This window comes from Diabrotica virgifera, chromosome 5, assembly GCF_917563875.1.
Source record: "Diabrotica virgifera virgifera chromosome 5, PGI_DIABVI_V3a".
Lineage (NCBI taxonomy): Eukaryota > Metazoa > Arthropoda > Insecta > Coleoptera > Chrysomelidae > Diabrotica > Diabrotica virgifera.
Genome location: NC_065447.1, coordinates 172,838,612 through 172,860,659, shown reverse-complemented (window position 1 = coordinate 172,860,659; position 22,048 = coordinate 172,838,612). Strand labels below are relative to the sequence as shown.

The 22,048-nt window shown below is 32.3% G+C and overlaps 1 protein-coding gene across 1 annotated transcript in view; it reads right to left on the bottom strand.

Annotated features, from left to right (window-relative positions):
* Positions 1-1,836: 1,836 nt before the first annotated feature.
* LOC126885528 (uncharacterized) overlaps positions 1,837-22,048 on the bottom strand; it is a 204,997-nt gene continuing 184,785 nt past the window's right edge. The window contains exons 6-7 of the mRNA XM_050652109.1: positions 14,608-14,771; positions 1,837-10,384 (exon numbers count right to left, since the gene is read on the bottom strand). Of these exons, the coding sequence (XP_050508066.1) occupies positions 10,188-10,384; positions 14,608-14,771 (361 nt within the window). The 3' untranslated portion in view covers positions 1,837-10,187. The remainder of the gene's footprint in view (positions 10,385-14,607; positions 14,772-22,048) is intronic.

The following is a 22,048-nucleotide window of genomic DNA, read 5'->3' as shown; positions in this document are numbered from 1 at the left end:
AAGAAAATTAAAAAAAAAAACGGTTTTGTTTATTTTTTCAAGTGCTACATTTTTGTTACGTAAAGTTATTTTGATAAAACGAAAACTTTTTAAGTTATTAGCAGAATACTGATTAAAAACATTGATTTTTTCAATATAAAACTAACACTTTCGATAGCGAATAAATCGAAAACTATTAATTTTATCAAAAAAATGTATATAACGTTTTTTGCTTATAATGGATGTTTTTACCAACTTTTACGGTCAAAATATAATAAAAAATTTAAAAAATCTCCACCCCGAGATGGGGTGGCAACCATCCCCATGGTAAAAGCGCCTTTTGGCATCATATAGATTTTGATCCTTGGACTATCCACTACTTATTCTCAAATTTTCAAGCAAATCGATCCATTCTGTAAAAATTGCGAGGTTTTGTCCTATTTTAAGTTTCATTACTTGGACTAAAATTATTCTCTGTATACCTACAAGAAATTAAATTCTAGAACATTTCTCTCGACAAAATAACCCCAATGGGTTAGCAGAAACTGAAAGGGAAATATAATATAAAAATAATCTAATCAATATACTATAACCCCGGTATAACTCTCTGTAGTACTTATAACACCCTAAAATAAAATAAAAATTTTAAATTTGAATTATGTCGTTTATTAAATCATTTTCTGGGTAAATTTTAAAACACGCTTAGTTTCATCACAAAAGTATTCAACCACGTTTTAAAAAACTAAGTCAAAATTACTATTTTCACTTATGTAAAAAAGCAATTTTATCTTTTATACTTGTTAAAATAATTTAGTCCAGTTAAAAAAGGACCAAAAAAAAATGTAAACTGTTTAATAAGCTTGATCGCCAGAATGTCTTAATTACTGGACTAAATTTTCGTTAGTTTTCTAGCAAAAATTATATCGAAAGGCGTTTGTAGTACTGAATGCATTAAAAACTGGTCGAAAATTTTGACCAACGGCCATGTTATGTCTAGCTAATCATAGGTTGAACAAGATCGAACAAGAGCATATTTTAAAATTATGTTTAGCATATGACAAGGTCTGGGAAATAAGGAATATTCAATTTCAAATAACATAATGCCTAAATAGTGGCCTTAAAATCAACCAGAACAAAACAAAATATATGCAGGTAAGTAAAAACACAGAAATAAGGCAGCCACAAAATATAACAATAGGAGAATACAACATTGAAGGGGTAAAAAACTTTACATACTTGGGATCCCTAGTCACATCTGATAATAACGTAGCAGAGGAAGTGAAGAGGCGAATATTTATTGCCAATAAAAGTTACCATGGCTTAATTCGGTAACTAAGATCAGACAACGTCGCAAGGAAAACAAAATGCCAAATATACAAAACCTTAATAAGACCGGTACTCACATACGGCTCAGAAACCTGGACACTCACTAAAAGAGAGGAAACATTGCTAGCCACCTTTGAAAGAAAAATCTTGCGACACATATATAAGGGCACAAAAGAAAATGGAATTTGGCGAAGAAGGTACAACTTTGAACTATACTTTGAAATATACCAGGATCCGGATATCATAACATTCATTAAAATAGGAAGGCTGCGTTGGATGGGATATTTAGAAAGAATGGAAGAAGGCGAAATACCAAACAAAATATTCAAACAGATGCCAGTAGGAAAAAGAACAAGAGGAAGACCGAAGCTGAGATACTTAGAACAAATAGAAAATGATATAAAAACCTTAAAAATAAAAAAACTGGAGAAAAAAAAAGCACGAAACAGATCAGAGTGGAGAAAAATCCTGGAACAGGCCAAGACCCAGAAAGGGCTGTCGAGCCAATGATGATGATGATGATGATAATGCCTAAACAATCTAAGAAATAAATGTTGAAATGTGCTAACCGGGAATTATATGTAAGAGACCAATGGAGAACTGCATAGAGGATCCGGGTCGACAAGAATTTCGAGAAAAGGTTTAACAGATTGCACTGGAAACCCTATTGCGAACGTATCAATTATAATTATATGCAGTAGGATAGACAACACTTTTACACAGTCTGGGGACTATAAGGAACTCAGGCCTGCGATAATCAACAATTTAGGAGATGAAATAAATTCTTCTGTATCTTTTTTTAAATCTGGCCTGCAAGAAATCCCTAAACCCCACGCAAGATAGGTAATGGATTTTATTTATTATTTTTATTTTTAGTTACAGAATACACTTTTGGTGCAGCTTAGTGTCAGCAAATATTGACGGAAAGGTCTCACGACAAGTTTTGAAGACATCATAGTATCTCTCTTGAGTTAAGAAGAGAACGGAGTTGTTGACCGCAGAAGGATCTGATTGTTGTTTACCCACATATTTAGACAGCGTTTTTTAGGAAGTAAGAATACAGCATATTTTAGGAAGTATAATACTAGAAAACATGACAACGCTTGCATTAAAACAATGCAAACGCAAAAGTTGAGGTATGGGTGTAGACCTGGGGGAGATGTGTTATACATCTTGCAGATGACCAGGATGACCCGGATTATTTAGAGAATACACTTTTGGTGCAGCTTAGTGTCAGAGCAGATATTGACAGAAAGGTCTCACGACAAGTTTTGAAGACATCATAGTGTCTCTCTTGAGTTAAGAAGAGAACGGAGTTGTTGAACGCAGAAGGATCTGATTGTTGTTTACCCATATATTTAGACAGCGTGTTTTAGGAAGTATGAATACAGCATATTTTAGGAAGTAATACTACAAAACATGACAACGCTTGCATTAAAACAATGCAAAGGCAAATGTAGATGTATGGGTGTAGACCTGGGGATGTGTTATACATCTTGCGGATGACCAGGATGACCAGGATGACCCGGATTATTTAGAGAATACACTTTTAGTGCAGCTTAGTGTCAAAGCAGATATTAACAGAAAGGTCTCACGACAAGTTTTGAAGACATCATAGTGTCTCTCTTGAGTTAAGAAGAGAACGGAGTTGTTGACCGCAGAAGCATCTGATTGTTGTTTACCCATATATTTAGACAGCGTGTTTTAGGAAGTATGAATACAGCATATTTTAGGAAGTATAATACTAGAAAACAAGACAACGCTTGCATTAAAATAATGCAAACGCAAATGTAGAGGTATGGGTGTAGACCTGGGGGAGATGTGTTATACATCTTGCGGATGACCAGGTCATCATAGCGATTAATAAAGATGATCTAGAATATATGACTAAGAAACTTCAAATCAAATATAGAAAGTGGCGGTTGGAGATAAATACCGCAAAAACTAAGTATCTGGGCCCGGATAGCTCAGGAGGTAGGATGTCTGACTTCCACGCAGGTAAGCTGGGGTTCGAATCCCAGCGCCGCCGGCGAGAACATCTAGACATTTTTAAAATGTCTATAGGCCCAAGGTCGACTCAGCCTAAATAAAAATAAGTACCTTGGGTTAAACTAGGGGTAATAATAGGCGATTAAAGCGTAGCACCGGTCCTGTTACCTTTCTTGTATACCGTAGGCCCTAGATATAGCAGACTACCCTGCTATAACCCCAAAGCCGCGTTAGCGGTATAAAACGGGAGACTATTTATTAAACTAAGTATCTACTAATATGATCCGAGACGACGAAAATTAAATCAGAAGAAAATGACACACTTATGCGCTGTGGCCAATACAGATGCCTTGGACGGGTTTCGACTCGACAAGCAAAGATGTTCAACAAATTAAATGAAGAATAATGAAACCTAGAAGACGATGGTTTGTTTGAATAGTACCTATATTCTGGAGTCAAGATATAGGGAAAAAAGGAAATATAACATATATGAAACTCTTAATAAAAATAGGCTATTATACGGAACAGAAACTTAGAGAATAACAAAAGAAAGCTGGAGATAATCGAAATGTACGTCTTTAGGACATCATTTGTTGTATTCCGCAGAGAGATAATTCGTAATGATGAGATAAAATCAGCAACTGGGATTAAAGGCTGAATAACGACAGATGTGAAAAAAAAGCAAATGATAAAATATGGTAGTGATATATCCAGAGAATCGAAACTACAAAACTACCGGGCAAAAGGAATAACTAAAACAATGAGCGCAAGAGACCTTAGAGAGGGCCAATGGAATGGCATGGAAATGAGGCATCTCGCAACATCGCAGGTATGAATAATAATTCAATAAATGAATAATTAATTAAATGTTAATAAAAAATTAATGATATATTCCAAAATAAAGAAAATAGCGGAATAGGTTTTAAAAATGGTTCAGTATGGTTATGAAAATAGCTCCCAGTAAATACATGAATAACAATAATAAATAACAATAGCTGAAAATAGCCATATGACAATATGGTCACCTACTTTCGCTAACAAAGAAAATATATGATGAAAATGTTTACAAAGGCGATCTAAACATATTGTATCGGAAAGTACTTTTAACGCCAAGAGATATATTTTGAAAAACTACAATGCATGAGAATAGAAATCAGTTTAAAAAATTACTGCTACATATATACACACACTATATCTGTATGAAATACCCTAATAAAAATTAACCTTTTTAATAAATTATCAAAGTACCTTCCAAAATGTGCGTACTCAAACGTTATTTTAATTTTTTAAGTATTAGATTTAGTACGACTTAATGAAGAGGGATTAAGTTTTAATTTTAACAATAAAATTTATCTAAAATATTTAGCATTAACCTATAATGTAAAAATGACTAAAAGTTTAGCAAATTATTTAATTAGATTTTACTCTGCTGCATGCAGAGATATTTTAGCATAATTTCAATTATTTTGTTATTGTTGTAGAGAATAAGTGACAAAGTCTGAAATACCTACCATTATTCAATATACCAATATTATTGGTATATTCAAAAAGTATGCTGTTTTAGTTTAAGTGAACGTGGTAAAGAAACAGTGTACCTACTGACATCAGCATAGCAAAGTAAATGATTTATGCCAATAATTTAAGAGACAAATACTCTTTGCATTTTTATGGCTTAAAAATTTCATTTGATTAACATGGTTCGTGCTATAATTTTTATGATATTCGACGTGAAATATTATAAAAGCAATACGTCGATCACCTTGCTTCGACTTTTCATTAAACATAAACTTGGACCACGGTTTCGCAGGCGTTCTTCATAGAATCGATATCTCAGTTTGTTCCAGAGTACACTGTCATCTAAAAGTTGGCTAAAATTCCCGAATGTGTTCGAAAATTTTGACACATTGTTGGAAATAATATTGTTCATGTAATTTATAGTGAAGTTGAAGCATTAAAGATTTTATTGACAAAAATATCTCTTTGCATTGTACTTTATCAATGGTGAAAAAACGAGACCCTTATCGAGTGATTAAAACAAGTGTTGAGAGGAAGCTAACTGCATCCTCTATCCTTTATCCATCCTAAGAATGTGGTAACGTCATGGTATTCGACGTATGGTTTCTAGCAATTCTCCTCTCCCCTGCGCGTGATGTTCTGCCTCAGAAGGAGAATAACCGGTGGTGCTCTTTATTTGGTCTAACCATCAGAGTGGCGATCTTTCTGGGGTTATTTCACCATCTACTTGCCTTCAACCACTAATTTCTCCATGCCTTTATTTCTTCTAGCTATGTGTCTAAAATATCTTAATATATTTTGGTTGATGATTCTGGTAAGCATGGTGTTGATATCGAGTATTTTTAATATCGAGATATTTGTGCGGTGTGCTGTCACCTACATTTCAAAGGCCATTATATGTCGTGAGTCGGACTTTTCATGGTCCAAGTTTCTGCAGCATACGTAGCGATACGGAAGATAAGCGCACGTAAGAGGAGCAGTTTCAGGTTCTTCTTGGCCTCCACTATTGTTTAGGATAATAGAACATGAGTAATTGAAACTGTTTGCCACTTCATACCTGCTACGTTTCGTATTTCCGGTTGGATGTTTCCAGTTCGATCGATGATCATCATCACCTTGCTCTTCTGTGAATTAATTTTAAGTCCATATTCACGTCCAACAATATCTAGTCTGTTCATAATGTATTTAAGCTCATGTGTTGATGATAGTAGGTAGGTACTATAGTGTCGTCAGAAGAACCTATAGCGGTGCGTCAAAGAAGTATAAAGGATTCAGAACCACAACGAAAAACATGAGAATTTTAAATGATATAAGCCACTATTTCTTTGCAAGATGTGACAAATAAAAAAAAATAAATTTTTTTATATATTTTATGGCCCATTACGGTGTTAAAATTACATTATCACAAATCCTTCAAATTAATATATCTGTTTTGCTATGCATATTTCTGTTGAATCCGTAGAATGTTAATCATATTCATACATTTATCACTTACTCTATACATTGAATATAAAAATGCTATCTTTTTTTTAAGTCTATATTATATGGCAGTTAAAATTAGTACATAATAATAGACATGCTTTATAAATTCTAGATATTTTTTGAAAAATATAAGATTGAATACACAGTTTAGGTCTATAAATTAAAATTTAACATTAAAATGGAAAGATCTATAACTTGCTTTACAAGATGACCTATCAAGAATTTTACGCGGAAAATATAAAAAATATTTTCGAAGATAAAAAGGAAATCACTTTTATATATATTCTTTTTAGCAAAACATGAAAAAAAAGTGTTCTCAAATTGTTATAAATTGTTAAAACATAGAGAAATGCGCTGATCCAACCAATCAGCCATCTTTCACTTGGCCAAGAAACGTAAGAGCTCCCAATACTCCATAAGAAGGGAAGGCAATAGGAAAAAAGGTTTATTTCTTCTATTATTCTTTACTCAAATTTCATCACCTTTTTCTTCGTCGAGTGTGTTTGGGGACCTCAATTTCTTAAAGTATATAAAGCAAAAAATGAAGATAATAAAAAGTGGTTTAAAATATAGCAAAACTGAATAAATGATGAAAATGTAATAGATTTAGGAATGCCTAGGGAACCTAGGAAAAATACACATTATATCTAATTCCTTGATCACAATAAGACAAAATAAATAAAATAAATAGAAGAAATTAACAAATACACGTATGTGAAAAAACGTTTATAGCTTACATACAGTGCGGTGGAATAAGTGTTGCCCCCCCTGTTACTGTTAACTTGTTTATTTCAAGAATATAAGCAAAACGCTCGGACAGGTCGATTTTTAAACTAACCATAGTATACATAGCATCAACGTTTCGAACTTTACGCTATCCCTCTTCAGGTGACAGCCATAACTTTGACTTTTTTAAATGGGAAAGTACATTATGTGACACCTCATTTAAAAGCTCTTAAAATACTGAGTTCAAAATGTATAATACTTTAATCCTGTTTCAGAGCGTAGGCGCAAAATTTCGGCCGAATTCTTTCTAAATGCAATCATTTTTTTTCGAATCCTGAAAAAACTAATAAATATTTTTGAAAAATTTAAACGCAGAATGAAATATTACAGTATTCTCGATGGTCCAAAGTCCCTGAGAACTCCTATAATGTTTATTTTAATAAGTCACAGTGGTGGAAAAAAGAGAAAATTTAGTGTGATCTTTAATTTCAAATATATCATTCAAAATAAACTTTTTGTTTATTCTAAGGGACTGTCAGCCCTTGGTAATAATCTATTCTTTCATTCTGCGTTTAAATTTTTCAAAAATACGTATTAGTTTTCTCAGAATTCGAAAAAAATAAATGCGTTTAAAAAGAGTTCGACCGAAATTTTGGGCCTGCGATCTCAAAAAGGATTAAAGTGTTATACATTTTTGAAATCAACATTTTAAAAGCTGTTAAATGAGGTGTCACATGATGTACTTTACTATTTAAAAAAATCAAAATTATGCCTGTCACCTGAAGAGGGATCGCGTAAAGTTCGAAACGTTGATGCTATGATATACTATGATTAGTTTAAAAATCGACCTATCCGAGCGTTTTGCTTATGTTTTTAAAATAAACAAGTTAACAGGGGGGGGGGGTAACACTTATTCCACCGCACTGTATAAAATGTATAAATACTCCTTTAAATTCACGCGCTTAAGAAAATATTACATTATATTAGATTTTGAGTACATTGAACAAGAGCTCAAGCATAGATTTTTAGAATATTCATAGATTTATTTAGAATTGCAGGCTGTCTGAGATTAATGGTTCTGACAATAATTACAACTGTTAAATGGTTAAATATTACATACTTAGGATCCTTAGTTCCGTCTGATAACAACATTGCAGAAGAAGTGAAGAGACGAATATTCATTGTCAATACATGTTACCATAGCTTTATTAGACAATTATTAAGATCAGACGTCGCGAGAAAAAAACAAAATGTCAAATATACAAAATCTTAATAAGACCGGTACTGGCATATAGTTCAGAAACCTGGACACTCTCTAAAAGCGAAGAAAGATTATTAGCCATTGTTGAAAGAACATTCTTGCGACACATATACAAACGCATATTAGAAAATGGAATTAAGCGAAGAAGATTAAACTTGGAACTTTAAAAAATATACGAGGTTTCGGACATTGGAACATTCATTAAAATAGAATGGCTGCATTGGAAAGAGATGTAAAAATAATGGAAGAAGGCGAAATAACAGACATAATAAGCAAACGAATGCCCGTAGGAAACTGAACAAAAGAAAGAACGAAGCTAAGATACATAGAACAAAATAGAATATGATATAACAATCTTAAAAATAATAGAATTGGAGAAAAAATAAGAAACAAATCAGAATGGAGCAGAATTCTGGAACAGTCCAAGACTCAAGAATCTTTGTCGAGCCAGTGATGACAATAATGTTTTAGGACTGTATTAAATATATAAGCTTTTTATAATTTATTAATACATATTTATAAACTGTGTGTTCAATCTTCATATTTTATAATTAATGAAAAATGATCAAAAAGTAACTTTATTCTTTTCTACATTTTTTTAGAAATTATAAATATTTAAAAAATTTACACAAAATGTCCCCTTCACCGCTTCTTTGCTGGAACATGGCGTTAAAAAGTACGTATAATTATTTTAAATTATACTAACTGAAATATTTAAATTTTATGGAAATGTAAATTACATTCTACCTGAACTAAAAGAAAGTAAAAAAAATGTTTTGACGATTTATAAGATCAAGAAAGAATCTTGGCTCATATTGGTTTAAGTAAATTCTAGTCATCCTAGCTAAAGTGTCTTTAATATTCCGCTCATCATATGCTAATTACCCCCATTGGTATATTCCTTTGTTACAATTTAATATTATTGCGAATGCCTCTGCATGTACTAAGTTGCCAATTTTTTTGACATGTTTTTGTTACAGGTGGTACAAAATTGAAGCAGAAAAAAGATTAGCATTATTGGTTAAATGCTTCGATTACCCGAACTCGATTACTTTGTTATTAGGTTTTCTGTTTTTATACATATATAAGGATTGGATTTGAGACCTAAATGATCGGCACTGTAACAGAACAGAATTATATTGTATTCTTATAGGCGAATGCTCTTTGTTTCGTGGACAGAGCCTAGAAAAATGTAAAAATTCTTATACGAATGGCAAGGAAGGGAAAACTGGGAACGAATAATAATAAATTTTATCACCTTTGTTGAATTAAAAAGACGGATGTGTGGGATTCTTCACCTGATACTCGCGGTCAATCAGTTAAAGGTAAACTTCATGGTCAAAAGATCTCTTAGATGTGGTATGGGACAAATCGCTTAGATATTGGTAGACTATTCGTCAACAGATAATTCGATCACAAACACATGGGAGATAACGTAATACGAAAAATATAATATAATAGATAATAAAAAGTTAATATATTAAGAATGAGTTAATTGTTCTTATCATAGATAAAAATTGTTAAAAATTTCTACATGTTATAGGTATGCTAAGTATAAAAAGCACAATAGGGATATTTTGTGTAAAATATTTACTGATTTTCTATCAATAAGTTTGATTTCAATACAAAAGAATTTTGTCTGGAAACTGGTAACAAAAAAGCGAATTAGATTCGTTCAGCAAACAGTCGATTGTCCTTCTTATCATTAATTATTATCTTTAAAAATACTTATAATATTGATGTGTATTCAAGATCGCATATTTCGCCGTTTACCAAAACCACCCAACTCGCGCGTCTCCAGCCGAAAGCCCAAAGCCAGAGTCTTGAAAGTCCAAAACGTGGTATCGTTGCGAAACACCAAGTGTTCATTCACAAAAAGACACATTCAACATGGCGAAAAAGATCTTAATTACCAGTTAAAGTACTGTTTGTTGCATGATCTAGCTGATCCGCACCATTTCGTCTCCACCAACGGCGGGCACAGTCTTCCTCCCCTCCTGGCGTGTTTGGTGACCTCTCGGCGACGTTGCATTTCGCCTATGCCGCAGGACTTGCTGCAGGCACTCCAAGGGGACCATTGCGATACTCGGCAGTCACGTGGTGGACCTGAAATAAAACGCAATATAATCAATCAAAGTTTTGAATAAAGAATATTAGCTGATATTTGTTTGTAATTATCAATTATTTCCCTCCTAAAGGTAATTTTTATTAACTTTTGTGTTGGTACTGCTTGAACCATTTACCACAAACATGAGGAAAAAACAAGAAGACAAATACATAATAACAAGCTTTTTGATAAGATACCTACATTCTACATTATTACAATTTCATGAAGCATTCTAGTGGTTTAAGGCTGGTAAAATATAACATCGCAGACAGCGTGAGGAGCTGACCCTCACACTGTAATAAAACACTGAAAAATGTCCACTGTTTCTCGGCGAATACATCGAGGGTTCTAGGAATACCACTCAGCTCTGCCAGCCAATCCTACTCTAGCGTTCTCGAAGAGTGTGTGGTTATGTTGCGTAATTATTGGGTGTGTGGCGTACAATGCGTGGAAAAATGCCCGAACAAAAATCATGATACAATAACACAAGATATGATATGGAGCGTTCCTAATTTCGTCCAGGTCGCGCATGACGTCACGTTGTGAGTAGATCCTTTAAATTTCGAATGCATTGCCATTATGATTTGGAGATTTTAGCTTCTAATATCAGTTGTGAAACTTTCTAGAAGCGCTGTTTTCTTTAATATGATTAAATATAATTATTGAGAACATATTTTAATAATAAAAATCAATCAGAAACATGATTTTTTTATTATTAGGCAACATACGCCTAATTATACAGTGTGAAAAGCACTTGTAGAATAAAATGATTTCTGTCCTTGTTTCGAAAAATTATAAAAAAACTCTGATACTCGTCGATTTTTAAATAAATATCTGCACTTTTTAAACACAAATTTAAATTTACAGGGTGATTCATAAAAGTCACACAGAGTCCATAAGCTTTATTTTTAATAGAACACCCTGTATATTTTTATATTTTTAAAAGCTGCTTAACAACCTGATTTCAACTAACTATATCATGTAGGGTGAATTATGAACAATACAGGATGCAATTTTGAAATTATTAACTATGGAATCCACTTATGGAATAAAATTGTTTGTGTCCTTATTTTAAAAATTATAAAAAATGCCGGAACAGGTCAACTTTTAAATTTAAATGGGCGCTTTACAAACATATATTTAAATTTACAGGGTGATTTACGCAAGTACAGCATAGTCCATGATCTTTAGTTTTAATAGATCACCCTGTATATTTTTATGTGTGTAAATGCTACTTTATAACTTCATCTCAAAAAAATGTATTATTCGGGTCCATTATGAATAATACAAGGAGAAATTTTGGAAAGGTGAAATTTTTAAATTATTCATAAATTTCGTCAAGACATTATAGATACAAAAATGTGACGGCACAGTGCTCAAACGTTTTCTTTTAGGTTCTACTATTTAAGTTATAGGGTCCCGTCGTGCCTAAAATGATTAAGAAATTTCACCTATAGCGGCTCTTAGTCTACATGCACTGACGATGAAATAAAGGTAACAATAAAATTGTAATGTGTTAAAAGATAAAAAAAGTTAAAGCTGCAATAGTCATGAAGCCCATCAGTTATATTTTTTTATTACTTAAGTTCTCTTATTCATTAATTATATTTATGATCATACCTCCTAAGGACTATTCAAATCTAACTATAAATATAATATTTTTGATAAAAGTGTAACAAAATATAAGTACAATTCACCTTAAACACAAAAATAAACAGTGTTTACTATACAACACTGAATATAATGCTGATCTACTCACAGAGTGACGTAGCTACGTTGGCCCCGCCTACCTGCTCCATGTCATATCTTCTGTTATTGTATCATGAACAAAAATTGTGGACCTTCAAGTATGAGGTTTGGATCGACATACTAATAGCAACTCGATATTCGGAAAATATGGGAATATGGATGGATTACAACGACAACGAAAATTGCAACGGAAACGTATTAGAAAGTATTAGTAATAAACAAAAGGAAGTGTTATCGGAAACTGAAAAAAAGAAGTCGAGATTTGTGTACTAACGGAAACGAACAAAAAAGGTAAAGGTAACGAAAAAGTCGGTAGCTCTACGCAAATTTACAGCGGTGAACCAAAGAGTAATAGAGCCAAACGAGGTGTAGCTGTACTCATTCACAATAATTAGTAAAATTTATGTCAAAGTGGCACGAGGGAAACAAGTCGATAATAATTTTAGAGATCGAGGGTAATTCGCTGAGATTATTTCATACATAAAACTGCCTTTTTAAATCATTTTAACTAATATTTTATTAATATCTTCAGCTGAATATTTTAGTCTTATCGTCAGTGGGGGTACAACGGCCTCCCTAATTCAGATGGAATTACTTAAGTTTTTTTTATGTATTTTGACCCGTAGAACACGAATTTTTTGGGTAACAGTTGAGAGGAGAACAAGGGAAGAATGGAAGAGGGAGACTACGAAGGAAGTGGTTTGATGCCGTCCGGACTGACCTAGAAGAAACGGGTACAAGAGACTGAAGAGGACAAGTACAGGACCGCAAAAAGTGAAAGAAATTAGTCAAGACTATCGAAACCAAGGGCTTCTAAGGCCTGTAGGGCTGTTATATATATAACAGTTGATCCGGATGTCGATAAGATTGTTATAAACCAAGAACTTGAGGAATAACATAACAGGGATTTTTCGCAAAACAAAACTTTTTTTTGTATTTTTTGGGTCATTTTAAGCAAAAAATGTGTTTACAAGTTTTTTCGTAGAATGCATAGTTTTCGACATAAACGCGGTTGAACTTTCAAAAAATCGAAAAATTGCAATTTTTGAACCCGAATAACTTTTGATTGAAAAATAAAATAGTAATTCTGCTTACCGCATTTGAAAGTTCAAGTCAAATTCTATCGGTGTTGACTACTTTCATCGCTAAAAATTAATTTTTTATTGTTAAACAAAGGTATAAACCCATAGTTATTGAATGATGTTTTCAATGCTTTTTTCATTTGAAATCGAACGATTGGCGCGCATACAGACAATTTCTACGTAGATTACGTACATTAAAACGCATGCATTGGGCACGGGGAACACTATGTGTTTATGGCTTTATTTAACAAATAAAAACTTAATTTTTAGCAATGCAAATAATCAAAAAAGATAGAATTTGACTTTAACTTTCAAATGCAATAAGCAGAATTGCTATTTTATTTTTTAATCAAAAGTGATTCGGGTTCAAAAATTGCACTTTTTCGATTTTTTTAAAGTTCAACCGCGTTTATGTCGAAAACTATGCATCCTACGAAAAAACTTGTAAAGAGCATTCTTTGCTAAAAATCACCCAAAAAATGAAAGATGACATTACTACAGAGGGCCGAAAGTCCCTCCCACCCCTGTAATAAATTACACGGTACCCCCTTTCGGAAGGTAAACTAAAAGAGACAATTTAGTGTGATTGAGAATTGCAAATATTTTCAACGTATTTCAATGTATTTAACAGAAAATTTATTCTAAGGGACTTTCAGCCCTCGGTAATAACGTAATATTTCATTCCGCGTTTAAATTTTTCAAAAATACTTATCATTTTTCTCACGATTCGAAAAAAAAATGAATACATTTAAAACACATTGAAAATTTTGACAGGCAACATTTTGCGCCTTTCCTCTTAAACAACTTTTTTTCGAATTTCTTACTAAAAACGAGTAATTGGACTTCCTCGCGCTAATGCCCCACCCTGATAACAATATGTATAAAATTAACACTGATGCAGCGAAAACTGTCCTGTTTGGGTTGTAATAGGGCTGCGAAATTATGTATAGTAGGTACAGTAAGTAATTTGTCTTCCCTTTGCCTTTATAATAATTTGTCTTAATCTACTCTTCTTATAAAGCAGTTCTTATAATATTGCTACTAAGAATTTATCATCTGTTCATAGTCACTGTCTCAAGTTGTCTGAGTTTTTAAAGATAATCATTTATTCCTGTCTTTTGGTATCAAAGAAAGTTGCGATTATAATATTTGTTGGGAAGAAGTCAAATTCATGTATAATTAAAATATTCCCGAAGCTTTAAACAAAAAACATTGCACATTTTCCTTCCCGGACCAAAGCGCCTCCTTCCATGTTCATTATTGTCATTCGCGAAACAAGAAAATCCCGCTCACAGCCATCTGACATAACATCCTTTGTTATCTCGACGGAAAACAACAAAATGAAACTCATTTACCGCAATTGTAGATAAATAAAAGGTTGCGAAACTTACGGAATTTCTTCGGGTAACTTTTCTTAACTTTGTGGTATTTCTTGTGCTTCTTATCCTTATGTGCCAGATACGAGTCCGCTATGCTATTCATGATGGCGTTTTTGTTTCCTCGAGGTACGACGGCCGGAATCGCCGCCGATGTTACTGTATCGTCTCGTTGGCTTCTGAAACAAATACAAAAATTAACTAATTAAAACGAATTAAAAAAAAAATAATAAACGAATAAAACAGAAAATACACGATGAAAAGTATGTTGTTATGACAAGCTTTTTTTGCTAATCTTTTATTTATTCATTCACTCTTTTTACTCTCTACCCCAAATATAAACTGATGGCTTTAAAAATGATGGCTGATGTTTAAAATTGTATAATGGGATCAGTTATCATTTATATCACTTTAGAGGGCACTATGAGAAGAATATTCTTGTAATCAACTATATTAAATGGGAAATAAGCTACAATTTAACGAAAAAAAAAAATGATTTTATTAACGTTTCGACGTCCAAATCGGATTTCGTTTTCAAAATACAAAATATTAATAAATTAAACAAAAATGTTGTTGCTTAGTAAAAAATTCTTCTAATAATTTATTTAATCTGATTCATTTATATCGGCAATTCAGACATATATACATTCATTTATAGTACAATCCTGAGCCTTCGATAGTAAAACTTAAACACAAACCTGAACCACGTTAACCATCCTGAACCTGTATATTGGTTCAGGATTGTTTTCCTTTTATAACTGACATATATTTTTAAACTTACAATATAAATAATTTTTTTAAACTAGTGGTGTCATCAGCGGACAAAACTGATTAACTTTCAATTCAATATGCCATTTGGAATCCGAGAGAAACCTGTTTGTAGTATGGTTCAGCATTGTATCTTTTAGTTCAGACATTTGCCACTTTGGCGCTGGAAACAATTTCTCGAATATACATGATCTTTATGTATATATCACAATTAATACCATCCTGATCCATACCATGTGGCAACATTGCTTTGTCGTTATTTTGTGTAAAGATTCGGCGAATTCTATTTTTAGCCTGACAGATTTGTTAATAGGTATATATTATATTCTTTAGTTTTGTAACTTTGCAACAGTCGTTTGTTTTGGTTCAGGAACGTCGCTGTGTGCGCTCGATTTAAAAGTGAATATGAATAATAAAGGACGTTGTAAATTGATGGTTGATATGTGTTTATAAGTTAGGTAAAGTTAAGTTATACAGAAGGGATTAAAATAAATTCTCACTTTGAGAAAAAGGGTTTAAGGATTAAATGTATATTAAATTTCTAGAGAAAACATAACAGAAAATTTAAATCTTATTTAACAAAACAAAAACAACTTTGACATTTATTAATGTCAAAGGAACAAAATTGGGAACAAAAAAAATTGAAGAAAATTGCTCCATGGGAAGCCGAGAAAATGCATTTTTGTTTAACGTATACCGATTTTGAACATTGACATTCCATTTTCTCCAACCTGATGTTTTATTGAAATTTTGGTATTTTTGGTATTTTTCACTCGTAATACCGATAGTTTTTATTATTATAATATATGTTATGAGTCTTTTGACGATATGAAAATTTGTGCGGAGAAAGAGAACCGAAATAGAAAGGTGATGATTCGAAAATTTACCATCCTATTATGTATATCTTCGCCGTACATGCCGGTCAACTACATACCGGTTGTATCTCAGGAACCACTCATTGCAATTAAACAGTTTTTCTTTTAAAAGAAGCGTCCTGCCGCTTTCTTTCCAAGACCGTTTTCATAATTTAATTTAATTTAATATTTTCCGAGATATTATATTTGTTTATAAGGCAAAAAATTGTTTATAATTTTAAAATATTCCTAAGGCCGCTCAAATAGTCCAATTTCAATTCTGTAAAGTACATTAGATAGGTATAGTGCCATTTTATACAAGAATCATAGTTATTCTTATGCATCATAATTATTGTGGTTATTATGGCGACCCTAAATATTTAATTAACAATTTAATTGTTGCTAAACTGTTTATTAAATTTCCATCGGCTTCTGGAAATAAAATCGATACCAAAAGAGCTTTTATATCACTAAGTTGTTTAATTATTCATAAATAATTACTAACCTAAAATTTTAGTTGAAAATTAAAAATTTTGTTGAAAAAAACCCGCATTTTCCGAAAAAAAATTTTGTCGAAGTAAATCGAGAAAAATCTGTCTCTATGCAGAATTTCATTAGGGTGAATTTTTATTTGGGTGTTTTTGGTGTAAAGTTAAAATCTTTGGAGTTGTAGTGCAAAGATTGAAAATACACGATTTTCGGGCGCCATTTTGTTTATAGAAAAGTAGCACACTATCTGTGGACTTTGCGTACCTATATTATTAATATATAGGATCATAAGATTCGATTCCAGCAATAAAATTGCTGGTAAATAACTTTTCCCAAAAATTGCTTATTCTCCGATAATCTGCCCAGACTATTCTTGCAGTTCTCAAATTTAAGTATTCTACTAAGAAAGAGCCATCCACAAATATGTGAAGAATTGGTTGACAGCAAGCAGCGTGAGAACGATTCGTTAATACTTGAAGAAGTGGTTGATAGAGCGGATCACGCGAATAACGTTTCTTCAATATCATTTAAAAAAACCGGTTGAAAGAGAGAAGCGCGAGAAGGACGAATCCCTAATAATACAGAAACTCTTAAATTTTGATAGTAAACATCAAGTGGAGAAGGAAAGTGAAAAGGGGCAACAGACAAGCAGCAGTTCTGTAGCTAAAAGGATATCATCTCTTGCTCTAGAAGAGAAGGTAATAACTCAATTAAATTACGATCATGATCATCATTCAACCCGGATCTATCCACTGTTGGATATAGGTCTCCCTCAGTATTTTCCATGCATTTCTGTTTTGTGCTGTTTGCATCCAATTTTTGTCGATCCGTTTTATTTCTTCAGACCATCTGGTTGGCGGACGACCTCTACTTCGATATGCTTCTTGTCTTGGTCTCCAGTGTATTATTTGCTGTGTCCATCTGTTATCCGACATTCTAGTTATGTGTCCAGCCCAGTTCCACTTTAGTATGGTATCCGTCACTCCTCTTCTCCGTCTTATCTCCCTGTTCGTAATTCGATTCCTACGAGAAATGCCTAACATTGAGGCTCCATTCCATGGCTTTAAATTACGATATAAGCAGTATAATATGGCATACAAAACAATTTGGTACTTTACGCTTTCCTAAACTCCAATAATTATCAAACTAACAATCTGTGAGAAAGCCTATAACGTAAGGAAAGAAGCAGAATTGATTTTAATCCATTAGACATGACATACCCTGGTAAGTTTGTTTTGTCGTTTACGGCTCGTAAGACGGTTTTTTGTGTCCAACAAAACAAACCAAACTCAGCTACATGTATAAAAAGCCTATCTGACAAGTCGTAAATGACGAAATAACTTGGACACAAGATTTTGTGTCTAATAAGTTAAAATCAACTATGATTATTTTTTTAATGTTACTTTACTTAAATCTTTCCTATTTCTTTTAATGTGTTTGATTCATTGTACATTTTTTTAGCCATTTGTTGAAAAAACGTTGAGGAAAAATTACAAAGATCCAAGGGATTTTTGCTTCTATTGCGAAAAAGATGTACAATCTCATTTTGCTAGACATATTTCTTAATGGCACTCAAAAGAAATTGAGGTAGTTAAATATTATGCCATAAAGTTAATTTGAAAGAGAGACGATTGGCTTTGTCAAACTTAAGAAGGTAAATTTTATCGGAAATCGGGCAGACGCCGCATTAAGACCTGTTAAAGGACAAACCTTACTGATAAGTCGTCAAGTGCAGATAAATATCTACCGTGCAAGTATTGTTTGGGATACTATAAGAAAAAATGTTTACTTAGGCATACCAAAATTTGTCCGTCTAATAATTATGATAAGGATAATAATAGAAGACGAACGACCCAAAGCGACGGACAAACTACTTTGTTTCTACACCATTTTCTTAAACATGACGATTTATTAAAATCAAAAAAATTTTTCAGGATGCACGCAGATGACATAAATATTATTGCCAAAAAAGATCCCTTAATTTGTCAGTATACATATTCGTACATAAAAGGCCGTCAAAGTAAAGGCAATATGGATTTGGTAAGAAAGAATATGCGAAGACTTGCAAAACTCTTACACTTTGCAAGACTACAAAATCCAGAGATTAAGAAACTTATAGGTATTCTTCGCCTAAAGCATTTTCAACTAATAATTTCTGGAGTTAATAAACTGTCAAAATATAATCCAGAAACAGAAAATTATGAGTCACCAACGTTGGCCATAAATTTTGGGACATTTATAAAAAAATCCACTAGGAAGAATTTCCTGTAGCTGGCTGTATACCATTGAGTATATACCATTGAGTTGCCTGTCAGCTCTTGTAACACAATGACCTAATTTGTTACCTTTGACCCACTTACAACCTGTGGGAGTCATATGTTTGGGCCATATATATGGAGGGCCATATCCTTAGGGATTATATCCATCCTTTGGAATTTGCTATGTTAGCATTTTGATGTGACTTTTAGTCCATTTTTGAAAGGCTTTGACCTTCGTATTTTTTGGTTGGCTCACCATGTTCTTGCAACACTGATGATGCTCTTTTTAGAGCGAAAACGTTCTGTTCGATGTTTGTAGCCCTATAGGGCTTTTTAAAATAATATACCTTTTACCAAGACCAAAGTTTTTTATTAAATTTTATTTATAAAGAAAATCTTGCGACTTAGCAGATATTAATCTTGTTCAGATTGAGGACACACGCGATGAGAGAAAAGACCTTAAAATATTGAAAAATCTTATAGAATCCCAATGGTGCAATTAAGTGTCTGCACAAGCATGTACCAATTTCAATCAGAATAAATGGAACAAGGAAGAACTTTTGCCGCTTACTAACGACCTCAAGAAACTTAACTTTTTTTTGCAAACAACTGCAGAAGAATTATTTGACAAATTAAAATCAGATGAGTATGATTTTAAGACCTATAATTCATTAAAAGACACACTGTATGCGCAAGTCATTCTTCTTAACAGACGAAGACCAGCAGAGGTGGCTCAGCTAAAGATCAAAACGTTTAAATGGATTAATTTAGGGGGTGAAAATGATACCGAATTCGAAAAATGTTTAACTCAAGCTGAAAAATGTTTATTAAAAACTTACAGTCGTTTTGTTATAAGAGGTAAGCGTGGAAGAGGAGTACCCATGTTGTTATCACTATCAATGAAAATTCATTTCGATTATATTTTACACTGTAGAAATAACTTTGTAATTGAAAGTGACTTTGTATTTCACACCACTGGAAGAGGATTTGTTGATGGAACTAAAATTATTCATAAATATGCCAAGAAATGCCAGTTGGAGAGACCTGCGAGTATAACAGCAACAAAACTTCGAAAGCATTTGGCCACCATTACTCAACTTCTCCAATTTTACAATAATGATATGGAGCAATTAAGCAAATTCATGGGACACACATTACAAACGCATTGCAATTATTATCCTTTGTCTGAAAAAGTATAACAAACTGCTAAAATTTCTAAACTTTTACTTTTAATGATGGAAGGAGCTGAAAAATACAAAGGTAAAACTTTAGACGAAATTGACATTAACTTACCTCCTCTCTCTGACGCGCAAGGTGAAGAAATGGAAAATATATATTGGATGATAATCTAAACGCCGATTACCAGATTCCATCTACTTCAGCTAACTTAGATAATAATAAAGAACCACCAAAAAAAGGGCCATTTAAAAAAGAAAATCTTTATTGATAGGAGACAACCATGGACAAAGCAACAAAAAAGCATTATCGCAGAATATTTTTCCGACCATATTAAAAACAGAAAGCCTCCCGTTAAGGTAGAAGTGCATCAACTTATATGAGTCTCGAGGTATTTATAGAAATAAAATGCACAAGTATCAAAGCTGTCGTTTATAATATATGTATAAAGGAAAACTTAAATATTAAACACTATTTTTCAAATATTTTTTAGTTGATGTTTAATTTTTTTTCACTATTTTGAAAGACATTATTTTTTTTATTTTTGATCTGTATCACATTATTTTTACGCTTGCAGGCAATTGAAATTGCCATTACTTAAGCTATAATAAATAATAAAATCAAGTAATGTACAAATGTACCTACCTACTTTTGATAATAAATTATTGTACCGAATACTTTCCTGATTTATTCCTTTTTTGTTAATTTGCATAAATTGCTGTCAACATAGGTACGTCATATTTTTGACATTCATTATAAGAACTGGAACCTGGAACGTATAGTTTATAGTAATATGATGCCATCGCTGTTAATTCGGTGGGACATAATATCGTTTTGCAATATTATGATGGGTTCGCCTTCTTTATGATATTCATTATGTGGGACCGATCTTTTGCAGTAATGTGATACCTTCGCCGACAAGTTTGTTACTGTTTAAAACCCTTTTTTAATTAATGAGTTTTATATTAGGTATTATTTTTAAATACTATGTAACGTTACTGTGCAATCCACTATGTATTTCATTTTTGCATTTTTAAACATTTGTTGTTGTTGAGATACAATCAAAACTTACGCCAACGAGTTTATCATTGTGTTTGATAAAAGAGGTTGCTTTAATTTCTTATATATAATATTTTAGTACAATCAGTTTAATAGTTTGTTTTTGAGATATTTATAATTTGTAATTTTTTAAAGCCTGGATGTTTATTATTTTGAAAAATAAACTAACTAACTAAATAACTGCTGTCATTACTCCACAGGCGAGTGTTCTTGTAATCTGAGATCCCAATCCCAGGGACCACCATTATAAGAGACTAACATTATAAGAGTTATATTCAATTTATTCTTCTCCGGAAAATAAATAAACAGAAGGGTTTGTCTATTTGTTCACTTAATGAACAATACAAATAATTTACTAGATAAATTGTAACTCTCCAAAAAGGTGTAAACTTATGCATATGTAAAAGATAATTCTTGCTTTTCTTTTGTTAATTTTTATTTTGACTACTTACTGAAGCCATACGAAAATTTCCTTAAGAATCCCATTTCACTTAAAACTGGCAACATCTATTAGGCTCAGGTTTGTATATATACACATATGTTTGGGTTCAGAATTGACTGAAATAACAAGGGGATCAGGATTATGTCAATATTATGTAAAATCCCTATTTATATATCTTTAAAAATATTAAAAATTTCTTTTGTATATATACATTTTTGAAATCCCCGCTAGAATTAATGAATATAAGCGTGCCGTGGGCAACTCTAAATACTCTAGATATAGGAGGTTCAGGATTGTACGGTTTTCCAGATGGTTCAGGTATGATATAAAGATGTATATATATATATATATATATATATATATATATATATATATATATATATATTTATATATATATATATATATATATA